This window comes from Delphinus delphis, chromosome 10, assembly GCF_949987515.2.
Source record: "Delphinus delphis chromosome 10, mDelDel1.2, whole genome shotgun sequence".
Lineage (NCBI taxonomy): Eukaryota > Metazoa > Chordata > Mammalia > Artiodactyla > Delphinidae > Delphinus > Delphinus delphis.
Window position 1 is genome coordinate 38388892 of NC_082692.2, and position 14660 is coordinate 38403551.

A 14660-nucleotide genomic window follows, 5' to 3' on the forward strand; every position below is an offset into this window, starting at 1 on the left:
GTTTGCAGTAGTGTGTTGGGTTCACCCCCTTGATCCTGTTATTTAATGTGTTAATAAAGAAACCCATGTACACCAAACATCACACCCTTAAATATTTTCACAACTGTATTTCAACATAACTAGCTTCCTTTGTGATCCTGTGTATTTTATTTTATGCATAGGAAAATATTTTGAGAAGGGATCCACGGCACAAAAAAGGTCAGGAGCCCCCAGACAGGGCGGAGTGGGGCCTTGTTGACACTCTGGCCCAGAGTTAGCACGGCTGCCCCGCTGAGCACAGGCTCGCACAGGAGGAACCAGGTCAGAATCCCAGCGGGCACTGCTCCAGCTCCAGGAAATCTTGGGGTAGGGGTGTGAGGCATGACAGCGACATCTTCTTTAGCTTGGTAGAGTAGCCTTGTGCCTCTGCTGCCCATTGTGAATACGGGGAAAATCACCAGCCTCTTACCTTAAATCACAGGGGGTTTAGGGAGAATGAGGACAGAAAATGTGGGGAAAAGAGGAAGAGATTCCTCGCTCCCCAGCTGTGGTTGTATCTCAGCTCAGGGACATGACTGTCCCACACCCTCCTGGAGAACAAAAGCTATTTCAATGTGCCAGGTGCAAGTTGAGCCAAGCCCTCTTTCAAGCAAGCCTCCACCCTTGCGGGCACTGGAACATCTGAGCACACCGGGCTCTCCTTGCAAGGGCAGTTCCTCCATCTCTGCCTTTCCATGTGCTGCCCTTCACTGGGAGCAGTGCCACCCCCATTTCATGCCAGGCTAGCCCTTCCGCAAGTGACACAAATTGCCAGGCCCCAGCGATAGGTCCAGGCTGCCTTGGGAGAGGAGCTGTGCCTTTGTGCGAAGACACCCTTCATTTCACAAAGGAGGGAATCAAGGGCACGATCGCTGTTACCTCTCTCCAGTTCCCGAGTCTGGCTTCCTTATCTCTGTCAAGACCTTTTGAGCTGCCCCACTGGCCACAGGGCAAAGCTCAACCCTGTCCATCAAGGGCCAGGGGCAAAAGACCTGCAGGCCAACTGTGAGAGTAACTGAGCCCAGAACCCCAAGCTCAGCCCCTTTCCCCCACCCAGCCTGAGAATGGACTCATTTCCTGTCACTCTGGCCAGGTGCTCACAGGGTAAGGCAGAGCCCACGAACCCCTTCACACTGCTCAGCACCTTCACCTCCCTCTGGAGAAACTTCCCAAGTTTGAGATAATTGTAGAGAAGGGGCTGAGGTGACACACACAAGTTTAATTCTGGGTGGGGGATGGACTGGAGGACACTGAGGGATGATGGGGAGAGGCCTGGGAGTTTGAGAGCCTGAGATTTTCAGGGGGAAAAGTCTTAAGGTACAGGCCAAGGCACCCACTTCTGCTTCCTGCTGGATTCTCTGCTGCCCTGGATACCATGCTGGTCTGATCTGGGCAGAGAAACGACCAACAGGCCCCTGGGACATCATTCATTCATAGATGTTTGTTCCAATCAGGGGCTCACAGTGGGCAATGGGGAGGGAAAGCAGAACCGTACACACTGTAAATGCTGTTCATAGAGGGCCAGGGGCAGAGGGAGGAAGCTGCCCATTCTCTGATGGAGGGTGATGGAGAATGACTTCCTGGAGGGAGGCCTGAGGCAAAGTCTTGAGGGAATAAGGAGGAGAAGGAGGGAGGGACTTCTCCACAGAGGCTTTGAAAGAAGCCCAAGCTCCAGGCCTGCTTGGGGAAAAGCAGTATTGGGACCTGCATACTGGGCTGCACTAGGCAAAGAGGCTTCTGTGCATGCTGGCCGTCAGGAGAAAGGGGGTTCTGCGGTTAAGCACACTTGGCAAGTTCTGGATTAAACAATGTTGAACAGTTCTCCTCACTGCAGGACTTGTCAGAACCTTTAACCTGTTAATGAGCCTCATGGTGTTGTATCCCAGGGCTGGTGTTCCTTGGCAGGCCATGCTGGCATAGGGAAAACGGGAGGCAGTAGGAGTAGATGAGTTTAGAGAATGCAGGGGACTTTGAATACCAGGCCAAGAAGGCTAGACTTTCCTTGGGACTATTGAGGAGTCTCAGAAGACAATTCACTGAAGGATTTAGACTAAGGGGACGGTGGCAGTTTAGTCAGCAGCAAGGTCAGAGCCCCTCCCTCGACCCACTCCTCCCTCCTGGATAGGAGGGCCACTCCTTGGGAGAGAAAACAGGGTCCTTGGACACAGGCAGCAGTGAAGAAGCTCAGAGACAGGCTAGAAGGGCGGGGAAGCTGGCAACCCTTGATTCCAGGCTTGGGTTGACGGCCTTTGGCACAGTGTTCGAGGCTGCCGTGGTTCAAATCCTGGCTTTACCACTTTCTCACTGTGGGTATCTCTCTGGAGCCTCAAGCTTTTTCTTTTTCCTTTTAAAAATAGACATTATCTTTTAGCGCAGGTTTAGGTTTACAGAAAAATTGTGCCAAAAGTACAGAAGGTTCCATATACTCTCTCCCTCCCACCCCCATGGTTTCCCCTAATATTAAATATTAACATCTTACATTAATGTGGTACATTTATTACAACTGATGAACCAATATTGGTACATTATTATTAAAGAAAGTCCATAGTTTACTTGAGGGTTCACTCACTGTGTTGTACAGTTCCACTAGTTTTGACAAATGCATAATGTCGTGTATCTACAATGACATCACTGCCCTAAAAATGCCCTGACTGAGCCTCAGTTTTAACATCTCTAAAATGAGAGTGTGAAAGTCATCTAAAGCCCCCCAGTCTCCCATTGTAGGTTTCTAATTTAGGCCTTTTGACAAATTAAGTGGTACTGAAATCAACTAAATGTTTCTCTAAATGTGGTCAGATATCCATCAGAATCACTGGGCTTGGGTTGAGGTGAAGGGGTCCTCATTCAAACGTTCTAGGGTCTCAACCCCAGACCTGCTAAATCAAAATCCCAGGGGCTGGGCCCAGGAATCTGCATATTAACCAGGCCCTGGTGCATAGGGAAGTTTGAGACCTGAACAGAGTTACTGAACAGAAGGATCCAATCTGTTGTCAGGTTAAAGCTCAGGAGAGATGTACAATTCCCAAAAGGGGGAAGGAGTAGAACCGTTTTCCTGGAAAAAGCCCATTTCTGCCTTCTGCAGCTCCCAGTCAACAAGCCTGCTGTTTCATATCTTGACTACTGATCACTCACCCAAAATAACCTGCATGCGATGTCTCACCAGCTGCAGCTCTCTCTGCAACTCCCTTAATTTAGCAGCCAAACACGTTTGGCTCCACAACAAAGGGGCTCTGGGATGGGGCCCCTCCCTCATGGCCATCTGTAGTGGGTTGAAAAATGTGCCCCCAAAATTCATGCCCACCCAGAACCTCAGAATGTGACTTTATTTGAAAATGAGATAGTTGCAGATGTAATTACTAAGGATTAAGATGAGATCACACTGGATCAGGGTGGGTCCTAAATTCAGTGACTGATGTTCTTACAAGATCAGCCGAAGACAGAGATACACAGAGCAGAGAAGGCCCTGTGAAGACAGAGGCAGAGACAGGGGTGATGCAGCTATAAGCCAAAGAACACCAAAGATTCCAAGAGCCACCAGAAGCTAAAAAGAGGCCAGGAGGGATTCTTCCCTAGAACCTTCGAAGGGAACATGGCCCTGCCAACACCTGGATTTCAGACTACCAGCCTCCAGAACTGTGAGAATAAATTTCTATCATTTTAAGCCACCCAGTTTGTGATCATTTGTTACAGCAGCCCTAGCAAACTAATACACCATCACTGCCGTAGACTCCTGCCCCAGTTCAGCCCCACTACAGCCATGAAGGTAAGGACCCCACACACAGGCGATTCTCCAGATGGGCGCTTTAATATGGCCAGTTATGATCATAGCTATTTTCTCCCAACCAACACCTCTGAATTCTGCATCTCCTAGGCCTGTTTCCTACACAAGGACAAGGGTCCTCTGTCCTCTGCTTGGAAGGCTATATAATCCAAGACGGGTTAAAGCTTCAATAAATAAATATTGGTCCCAGGGGCAGTGCCTGGCGGGTGGTACCATGTGGCCATTCCTGGGCTCAGCCGAGGGTCGGGCTAGACGGGTCACTGCAGCTTCATGCCACTCCGGCGCCGAGAGTCCTTCCGGGCGATGGGGCTGAAGTTCACAATCTCCTTGTAAATGTGGTCTGAGAAAGACAGGGTGGTTCAAGGGGTACGGGGTGCTGAGGGCAAGAGAGAGCCCCCCTCTCCCGACAGACATAGTGTGGAGCAGAAAGTCAGCTCAGCGCAGGGAGAAAGAAGTGCACACAGGAGACGATATTCGCTCAGAGAGAAAGAGGTGATAGTCTCCAGGAGGGGGTTGGGACCGGCTGAGGGCAGGCAGGAAAACGAAGCAGGCAGAGGAGAGGGGTGCTGCAGGCAGAGAGAGGAAGCAGCCCGAGGCCCCGAGCCCTTACGCTTCCATTCATCCACTGTGAGTTTCTCCTGTTCTAAGAAATCATCAAATGGCTGCTGGGCCTCTGTTTCCTCCTCAGGGTCCCGGCAGGATTCAAAGAAGGGGTGGGTGAGGGCCTGAGAGGCGGTCAGGCGCTTGTCCATGTCCAGCTCCAGCATCTTCTCCAGCAGGTCTGCAGCTGCGGTCACAGAGTGTGAGCCTCACACGCCATGGAGAGCCCGCCCGCTGAGACAGACTGCAGGTCCCAAGACTCACCCTGGGGGCTGGCATGCTGGAAGAGCTGAGAGAAATCCTTCTTGGGGGTTTGTGGCAGGGACTGGATGTAGGATTTGGCCTGGAAGACAGAAAAGCACTGAATAATCCCCAGTTGTCAGCCCCTCAGGGCTTAGGCCATGGGGTATAGAGCAGGGACCCCAGAAAAGCCCCTGAGCGGGGCTGAAGGCTCAGGTCCGAATCCAAAGTGAGATGAAGGCAAGAGCCCTTGCCAGGGCAGAGGCGAGGCGCAGCCTGCAGCCCACCTGGGCCTGGTCAGCCAAGCGCACAGCCCTGGCCAGCCTGGGCCCATCTGCCACTCACCGCTTTGTCATTCAACTTCTGCACAAACTCAGCGTCCGGCACCCCCGTCACTTTCAGGATCTGCGTCAGCTGGTCCAGGTCTTGGCAGGTTAAGGCTCAGCCTCACTCCCTGTGGGTGGGTCTGAAGCTGCCCTTCCTGCTGCCCCTCCATCAGGCCCACCCAGCACTGTGGACCATCCAGGTTCCAGACACTCACCTCCTCCTGCTTTTAGAAGGGGAGGTTCATCCTTCAGGACTCAGGTCTCTGGAAGGCTTCCTACCTGCCAGGCTGGGTAAAGGGTCCCTCCCTACAAATGCTCCTGCATGTGCCACCTTCCTGGCCTCATCCCGCTCAGTCACCTCCATCCATTTCTCTGTGTACTGCCCCCCACACCCTCGCACTCTGAGTTTGGCAGGGAGACCCACATCTTCTCCTTAATCCCTGCACAGCACACACAGGTGCCCAGTTTCAGGTGTGTGGTGCCAAAACGTCAAGCATTTTCTGCATTTGTGTGTTGGAATGACAGGTGACTAGTTTCCATCACTTTGCTTCTCTGTACTTTAAAGTTGTTCCACAGGGAGCATGTATCACTTTCACATTAAGAAAAAAAGAGATTTAAATAATAAAGTGTCTGTTGAAGGAATGAATCCCTGGATGCAGTTTGCCTTTTCCAGCAAAGGATACAATCTTTCCCCTTGAACAGAGTTTTCCCCGTCAGCATCTCCGCCATGATACAGCCCACAGACCAGATGTCCACTGCAGAGGGAGGGGGAGGAAGTGTCACCTGGACCAGCTGACCAAGACCCGGCAGTCACCAAGAGTCAACCCAGAGTCACCAAGACAGCCTTGAGGAAGCTGTCAGAGAAGAACCCCAGCCCCATCCCCCTCCCCCGGGCAGCGGACCACTGACCAGTCTGGTTGTAGTGCCTCCAGCGGAGGATCACCTCAGGGGCCCGGTACCAGCGGGTCACCACATAGCCGGTCATCTCTGCATCTGCTTGCCGTGCCAACCCAAAATCCAAAATCTATGGCTCGGGGCACATAGGAAAAAGGAGCTCGCTTAAGAGAGGCTCCCCGAGCAGCTTCTGGGGGCTCCTATTGGAGAGGGGCCCACCCCAACCCCAGGCTGGCCCTGCCTGGGCCCACTCACCTTCAGCTCACAATCCTCATTGACAGCAAGGTTGCCTGGCTTCAGGTCCTAGATGAGACAAGAGATGGAGCACTGGGCAGAGGCAGAGGTGGGCGCTGTCCCCACTCGGCTGCCAGCCAGCGTGTGACCTTGGCCAGGCCCCTGCCCCTCTCTCTGGGTTCTGGTCTCCTGTGCAGAATGAGGGTTGGACTAGGTGTCCTCTAGGGCCCATCCAGCTCTAAAATGCCTCTCGGAGCCTGAAACACCCAGCTCAGGGCTTGCTTTGTTGGCAAAAATTTCCCAGAAAGTTCCCCAGAACACAGCAATTCTTCTGAGCAGGTCTTCCTGGGCCAAGCCTAGATCTGAAAAATCCACTTTCCCTGCTTCCTCCACCTCCTGGAACCCCCTAAGCCTAACCCTAGCCCCCAGGGGTGGGCGGGGCCTCTGGGGATGTAGCAGAGAAAGCACTCACCCTGTGGATGACCCCAGCTGAGTGGATGTACTGTGTTGGGGAGAGAAGAAGAAGGGTAAATCCAGTGCCCGGCTTTTGCACCAGGTGTTGCAGGCTGGCTCAGAGATCTCCTCTGCCTTGTCATGGTGTGCTCTCCCAGCCTTCAAGGTCTAGCCTCCCCCAAACCCCAGGTCTCAACACCAAGCCCCCCTCCCCTGCCATCTTGCAGGCTCCCACCCACCTTAAGACCTTTGAGCATCTGATACACCAGGTACTGGATCTTGTCCTCACCGAACTCCATTCCCATGATCTTCTGCAGGTCCATTTGCATGAAGGGCATCACCAGGTAGCTGCAAGTCATGAGGACTTCTTGAACATCCCCAGCCCCACCCAGCTCCAGGTCTGAGCTCAGAGGAGGGCAAGGGGCTGGGCAGAACAGAGGCCTTAGGGATGACCTTCATGTGCAGAAAGAACCAGCCCCACCACAGCCAGCCAGACCCCCATGCAGTGGGCCTCCTGACTCCTGGCTCCCAGCCTGGCCCTGGTGGCTGCCTGTTGGCAGAGCTCAGGGTACGTATTTCAGCTGGAGCTGTGCTCAGGGAAAACAAATGGAGCAGTGCTCCCTCTCTTCAAAGGTGCCCTCTGCTTGCCCTCCTCCACGCCCCACAGAAAGCCACTGCTGTGAGTTAGAAACATTTGCCGGTGTTTCCTTCTGCTTCTGTACAAATATTTCCTCCCCCAGAGGGTCATGCCCCGCCAACATGGCTCCTCAAACATACAAAAATGTCCTCCTTCCAAGAAGGAAACAATAAAAGTTTCCAGGAGGGTGAAGAAGGAAGAAGGAGGTAGCTGAGCCAACACACCCTCTTAATGGGATTGCAAAACAGGTGGAAGTCAGCAAAATGTAACTGTTACTCAAGGCAGTGATAGCAAAGTCCAGAACAAAAAAGGATAAAGATTTAGGAAGGAATTAAAAAAAAAAAAAAAAAAAAGGATGTGGAAGCCATCTCCCTGAGCCTGTGACTTTTGAAGTCTCCCCCCACCTGACTGCACCCCCGCTTCCCGCCTCCACCCCCCCAGCACGGGGACCCTGCTCCATGCACAGACCCTTCCCCACCTTTGTGTTTCACCTCTGCGTGGACCCTGATTCTTTCTTCTCAGCTGACAAACTTGCTGAAGTCTCTCTGTGATACAACCGCCTTCCCTTGCTTAACCTTGTTTCTTCAAGTAACCACCCCTTCTCTCTCTTTCCCTCCCGATCAAACTTCTAGAACGAGCGGTCCTCACCTCTTGATCCCACTGCCTTAACATCCAGTCCCCTGATAACTTGGCATCTGCTCCCACCCCACCAGCCCAACACATAACGCCCATGGCTCCGGTTCTTTATATTCAAAGTTTTGCAAAGCCTGACACTCCCTCAAAATTCTCTGCTGCTTCTACCTCTAGTCAGGCTCTGTCTGTTCATCCTCTTATACCTTTTCTTTAGTGTTGATACCTTTTTTTTTGGCTGCTCCGGGTCTTAGTCTCGGCACACAGGATCTTCGTTACAGCGCGCGGGATCTTAGTTACGGCATGCGGGCTTAGTTGCAGCATGCAGGCTCTTAGTTGCGCCATGCATGCAGGATCTAGTTCCCCAACCAGGGATCGAACCCAGGCCCCCTGCACTGGAAGTGCAGAGTCTTAGCCACTGGACCACCAGGGAAGTCCCTTTAGTGTTGATACCTTAATGAACAGTATCGAATCATGTTCTACACTAGCCTGTCCCTGGGCTCTGGCTATCATCCACTGGTGATTATTCTGGTCCAAATCCACATCCCTAGCCCAGACCTTCCTAAACTCCAGGTTTATTTGCAGCTGCTGATTAAACACTGGAATGTTCATAGGCTCTTCAAAAGTGAAGTGTCCAAAATGGAGCTCACTATCTTTCTCCCAAGATCTGTTTTTCCTCCACCTTGTATTCTGAGCAGGAACCTGGCACCCCCTGACATATGCCACCTCTCCCAGCCACTGCATCACAAGGGGTACAACATTCTGACAGTCCTGCCTCTCGATGGGTGTCAAGTCTGCTCTCAGGACCCCATCACCTCTACTTTATTTGGATCAAGGTCGGGGTCTTGAACACTACCCTCCAGGTTTCCTACCTCCCAGAGTTGCTCCCTGCTCCTTTCTTGCTGCCGCCAGAGGGTATCCCCAAAATCTGATCTGACCACATCACAGCATCTCCCTGCTCAAAACCTCTACAGACCTGAGGATGCCTGTAGGATCAATTCTGGTCTCAGCCTGACCAAACCAGCCTCTGGTCTCCACTAGCCACACTGCACTTGTCAATACTGCCCAAACGGCCCAGCCTCTTTCAGGCATCATGGCCTTTGCCCATGCAGTTCCTTCTACCTGGGCTCCCTTCAGCCCCTTCTACCTCAGGCAAATGTCAACTTATCCTTCAGGACTGAGTTCAAAGTTTTCTCCTCTGTGAAGCCCACTGAGGCAGCTTGCAATTTCTGGCTCTCTATCCAGACCTAGAGTACTGACCACCACTGTCAGTATTCACTACTGTCAGCCCCCGAGGTCCACTTTAAACTCCCAATGCTTGGGCTTCCCTGGTGGCTCAGTGGTTAAGAATCCGCCTGCCAATGCAGGGGACTCGGGTTCGAGCCCTGGTCCGGGAAGATCCCACATGCCGCAGAGCAACTAAGCCCGTGCACCACAACTACTGAGCCTGCGCTCTAGAGCCCACGAGCCACAACTACTGAGCCCATGTGCCACAACTATTGAAGCCCGCACGCCTAGAGCCCGTGCTCCACAAGAGAAGCCACCACAATGAGAAGCCCGCTCACCGCAACGAAGAGTAGCTGCTGTTCGTGGCAACAAAGACCTGATGCAGCCAAAAATAAATAAATGAATTTATTAAAAAAAAAAAATTCCCAATGCTAAGCCCAGCAGCTGGCATTATAGGGAAAAAAACCCATTCAAAATCACTGCATTAAATTGAAAACGAAAGCATCCTAACAAAGAGACCTGCAGCTGCATTTGAAATAGGACTGAAAAAAAAATCCACCTTCCCAAAGCTTCCTATATTTTACACCAGGTACTGCGCTAGCAAAGCCGTGCATTTAGCAACTAAATTTTCTCGTTTTATGTGACTCTGATAAACATCCCATCAGCTAGAGGTAGCCAAGGCTTCCTGATCCTCGCTTCATGCTAGGAAGAGCCCCAAGGTCCAGATCCACACCTGCGTCCCCAGGAAATGGTGAGGTAGGTTGATGCAAACCCTGTGGGGACTGGCAACGATGTCTCTTTGGTGGTAAAGCTGGGTAAAGCAATGCAGATGAGCAGACAGCTCTGTGTCAGGCAAGGTCCATATAAAGCCCCTCCCACCTCTTCCTGCCGGCCTTTCTCTCCACCCTTGGCTGAAAGAATCTCTCCACAGCCCAGAGGCACAGGGACTCCTGGGGCAGGAAGCTCCCCTACCCAGAAGAGAGAATCTGGACCCTCCCCTTACTTGCTCCCCAGTGTCAAGTAAGGCCTGCAAATGTCCTGGAACCCAGCGCAGCCCGACTCACAAATCATGAAAGTTGCGCAGGGAAGAGGCTGGGGTGAAGACATCCAGGAGTCCGATGACCTGGGGAGAAGATTGCCAGTGAGGACTGGGCAGCCGCTGCAGCCCTCTGCTCCCCTCCTCTGGGGCCCCAGGCCTGCACAGGACCACCTGCCCTTTCCTAAAACACCATCTCCAGCAGGAGGCAGGTTCCCAGCCTTCTGGGAAGCAGTAAAAGGGGCAGAGGTGGAAGAGGAATTCCTCTAATTGGGAGGGAGTTTGCAGTGCACAGTGATGGAGAGTCAGGCTGGGGGGAAGGGGAGGTGGACACTCCTGTGCTCACTGACCCCAAGTCTGGTGTTCCGGACAAGCAGCACAAACCCACTCTCAACTCAAGCAGGGAGCCACAAGTGGTGAAAGGAATCAAGGAGGAAACAGAGAAGGGGTCTTCCAGCCAGCAGGCTCCCTGCCCTTGACCTTGGGTCTCTCACCACATCCAACCTTTCCTGCCAGAGGGCTGGTTCAGAGCTGGGGGCAAGATTACCCTGGCTGGAGGCCATGGGGAGGGGTTTGCTGAAGAGGAATGGGGCTTAAAACGTGAACAATATTTTGAAATCATTATGTTAAATGCTTACCTTCCAATCTAGGTATCCTGCAGAAAAGCCTGGGCTCCAGGCCCAGCACTGGGTCATTAGTCTTCCTAGACAGGGTAGTCTAGAGGTCAGGCCCTGGGGCCTGGAGCCAGGTTGGGTAGGGTCAAATTCTAGCTCTGCCACCGACTAACCATTTAACCTGTGAGTCTTTCTGTGCCTCAGTTTCCCCATCTGTATATGGGGGTAATAGTACTTATGTGATATTGTGAGGATTAAACAAGTTAGTTTATGCAAATTTCTTAGAACTGTGCCTGACACATAATAAGCGCTCGTAAGTATCGATTATTCTTGTTGTTATTATGTGGAAACAACACTAACCAGGATTCTGGGCACCACCTCTTAGATCTAGAACAACTACGAAGTTCCTCTGTGCCTATTTCCTCGTAACAGTGAGACAGTAAGTTCGCACCTCACGGAGTTTGCTCTGCTCCACTGCCAAAAATGCCCTTTGCACCCTTCCTGGGAAGTAGGCAGGGTGGGTCCTGGCACCTGATTTTAATAATTAGGTGAGGAACAAGGATCAAAGGAGCAGGGAGGAGATTCCCCTTCTGCTGGCCCTGTTATGAGTTCCCTGCACCCTCGTGGGCCATCTCCTGTGTGTGCCACACACGCACACACACACACACACGCACACGCACACGCGCGCGCGCGCGCGCGCAGGGGCCTGGTCAGGACCCTCTGTGGAGCTGCCCTCCACTCCCTGCCTCCCAGAAGCAGCCCCCAGGCCCAGCCTACGTTCTCATGCTGCATGTGCTTCAGCAGCAGCAGCTCGCGATAGGCCCGCTTGGCAAAGATCTCAGACTGGAAGGGCCGGCTCAGTTTCTTGATGGCCACCTTCTCCCCTGACTGCTTCTCGATGGCTGAGCTGTAGGGTCAAAGGCAGGTCAGCAGCCAGTGGCTCCCCATCACAACCCCGGGACTCCAGATCCTGGGTGGTCACTCCCAGGCCATCTAGGAAGCTATGGCCATCCTCACCCCAATCCCTCTTGGCCAGCAGTCTAAGCTGGGAGGAACTGATGCCCACCACCTGGGATGTGAGTGAGCAGCTGACAGCACAGTGGAGCTGGGAGAAGGGGGAGACAGCAGGCAGAATCTGAGAGAGGTGCACTGCCCCTGGGTCAGACACAGGTTAATGCCAACAGGATCCTGAGCAACTTGGCAAGTCACTTCTTGTTTGGGCCTCAGTGTACCCATTTGTAACAATGGGGATTCGCCTGGATGAACTCTGGGGTCCTCTGTAAGGTTCAAGTCCTGGAGAAACAGATCCAGTCCTAATTCAACCCACAGAAACTCCCACCAAGCCGGTAAGAAAAGAGAGATGGCGCCTGGAGTGGCCCTAGGCCAGCCTCCAGAGCCTGAGGCTCCTGCTGCTGCTCTACTTCACTGCCCAGCTTGCCGCTTCCTCCCAGCTCCAGGCCTCTGCCCCGGAAAGGCACCCGCGAAGTTATTCCAAGCCCGCAGGGCTCCGGGCCTTGGGGTCCTCCATCAAGGTGGTGGGCGCACAGCCTCGAGCGCCAGCAGGAGAGGCGACACCGGAGGCGGGTCCGGGAAGGGGGCATTGGCTGGGCCCCGGCTCTTCCGGAGGCTCCACCCGCCTGGGCAGGTGTCCCGGTGCCTGGGCGCCCACCATAGTTCCACCCCGATGCCCCAGGCACACACCGCCCCCCACCCCGTGCCCCCACGCCGGCGCACAGGCCCGGGGGTCTCACCACACGGCGCCGTAGGCCCCGCTGCCTACGTGCGTCAGGGACACGTAGGTCTTGGGCAGCTCCCAGGCGGTCTTGTTGACGTCCTGCTTGTAGAAGCCCTTTTTCCAGGTGAAGTTCATCCTGGGCACTCAATCTCGGCGGCCCCAGCGCGATGGCTACGTTCGCGGCCCGCCAGGCTCCCAGCACCCGCCCCCGCCCGCGGTCCCCGCGGTGCCCGCCCCGCGCCGCCCGCTCCTCCCCACCCTGTGCGAGGGCGGGGGCCCCGGCCGGCCCCGCGTCCCACTTGCCGGCTCGCCCAGGTGCGCCCCGCAGCCACGCCCAGGCCTGCCAGACGGCAACCTGGGGAGCCCGATTTCCGCCAGCCCCGGAGTTTGGCGCCCGGACCACAGACCAGCTAGAAGCGGCAGGTGAGCTGCCCTGCAGGGAAAGGGTGCTTCCCGTCGTGTGCTGGGGTGGGGCTGGGGGCCCGATAGACCCGAGGGGCTCCCACGGATGGCGGACGGCGGGAAGATACAGCCTCCCAGATTCCTCCAGCGCGGGACTCTGTAGGAGGATCTCCCCGGAGATTCTGAAGACAATTTTGGGAAAAAACAAAGCAAAACAAAACCCCACGTCTTTTGATTATGGAAAGTTTCAAACGTATACAAAAGTAGACAGACTAGCTCAGTGCTTCTCACATTTGAATGTGCACACGAATCCCCTGGGAATTATATTTTATTAAATACAGATTCTGATTCAGTAGATCTGGGGTGGAGTCGATTCTGCATTTCTAACTAGCTCCTAGGCTCCGAAGATCTCTGGACCACACTTTGATAGGGAGGTTCTAATGACCCTGCATGGCCCCAGTCCCACAGCTTCAACAACTACATCAACTCCTAGTCAGTTCTGTTTCCTCTACATACTTCCTCCCCCATCATTTTGAAGCAAAACCAAGCATCATATCATTTCATCCATAAATATTTTTTGTATCTCTGAAAGATAAGGATTATTTTAAAAACACAACTACAGTATCATTTTTACACCTAAAATTAATAATAGTAATCCTGTAATAACAACTATCCAGTCTAGGTTCAAATTTCCAGTTTTGAATGTAGTTTTTGCTGGTTTCCTAATGCCTCATGAGGGCAATGACAAGCCAAGGCCTTCTGCCACCTGTGTCTGGTGGCTTGTGCGTCCTGGAGAAGATTCCGTGCTCAAATTAAATTACCGAGAATGCCCAGGAACAGGGTCAGGTGTGGAGGATGGCTATAAGGGGTCCAGATGCCTGGCCTGGGAAGGGGATTGTGGAAGGGATGGGGACCACTTGCTTCACTTTGTCAACAGTAGAGAAGAAGGAAAGGAACTTGCTCGTGGCCTGCAGAAAGCTGGGGGTCCTCCCTTAGAGAGTCTTCTGAACCCAAACCCTATGCCACAGCCCCTCCCATGCAGTCCTGCAGCGTCGGGCACAGCCCAGACGATTGGGGGTTTGGGGGAGGGAGATGCAGGGATCCCACAGAAATGCCCAACAGGCATTGCAGACGGGGAATCTGTCTTACGCATATCTGGCACACAGTAGGGTGTGTAAAACTATATGGAGAATGAATGGAAGAGTCAGTCCATTAAAAGTGAAAAAATATTTATTTAATGGTTTGCCACGTACCGATCATTATTCTAAGTGTTTTACACACACACCTCCCTTAATCCCGGTAAGAGTCCTATGAGTCAGTTGTAGTATTATCCTCATTTTAGAGATGAGGAACCTGAGGTACAGAAAGGTTAAGTAACTCGCCCAAGGTCACACAGCTGGTAAGGGACAGAGCTGGGTTGAAGAAGCTAAGACCATCTGGTTTGAGACTCCAAGGCTATGCATTGTCTCTGGGTTGAGAGGCATTGCTTCTTAAAGGAGATGGCCTGTGTTTCAAATCATCTACCTCACCCATCATAAGGACATGTCTACTGATCAAACCATGTCTCCCTCATACATCCTGCCCTAGAAATCTGACATACTCCCCACCCTCTCCCCTGCCCCACCCCCTACTCCAGCCCTGAGACACTATAGGAGGAGAAGGTGAGGGGCTACGAGCCTGGGAGGGCTGCAGGAGTTTTGGGTCTTGGGGGTCGGTGGCGCCAGTGGAAGGCACTCTGATTCTGAAGTTGGGGCAGGATTCTGGAAGGCAGAGTCTAGGGCTGGACACAGGCAAGAGAGAGTCGTCCGGGAGACTCAGGTTTCCTTCTGGATT

The 14660-nt window shown here is 53.2% G+C and overlaps 1 protein-coding gene across 4 annotated transcripts; it reads right to left on the reverse strand.

The window, feature by feature from the left end:
- Positions 1-459: 459 nt before the first annotated feature.
- MAPK13 (mitogen-activated protein kinase 13) lies at positions 460-12633 on the reverse strand. Of its 4 annotated transcripts, XM_060021921.1 has the most exons (13): positions 12442-12633; positions 11468-11597; positions 10105-10163; positions 6786-6894; positions 6566-6595; positions 6115-6162; positions 5875-5989; positions 5649-5720; positions 4985-5064; positions 4664-4760; positions 4410-4586; positions 4013-4139; positions 460-2362 (listed from the first exon to the last, which is right to left on the reverse strand). In XM_060021921.1, the coding sequence occupies exons 1-12, from the start codon at positions 12558-12560 to the stop codon at positions 4057-4059; spliced, it is 1119 nt and encodes a 372-aa protein (XP_059877904.1). In that variant the 5' UTR covers positions 12561-12633; the 3' UTR covers positions 460-2362; positions 4013-4056. The 4 variants fall into 4 exon arrangements, with proteins under 4 accessions (XP_059877904.1, XP_059877906.1, XP_059877903.1 ...); XM_060021923.1 differs by lacking the exon at positions 460-2362 and having other exon boundaries at positions 4012-4139; positions 4664-4742; XM_060021920.1 differs by lacking the exon at positions 460-2362 and having other exon boundaries at positions 4012-4139.
- Positions 12634-14660: the final 2027 nt, after the last annotated feature.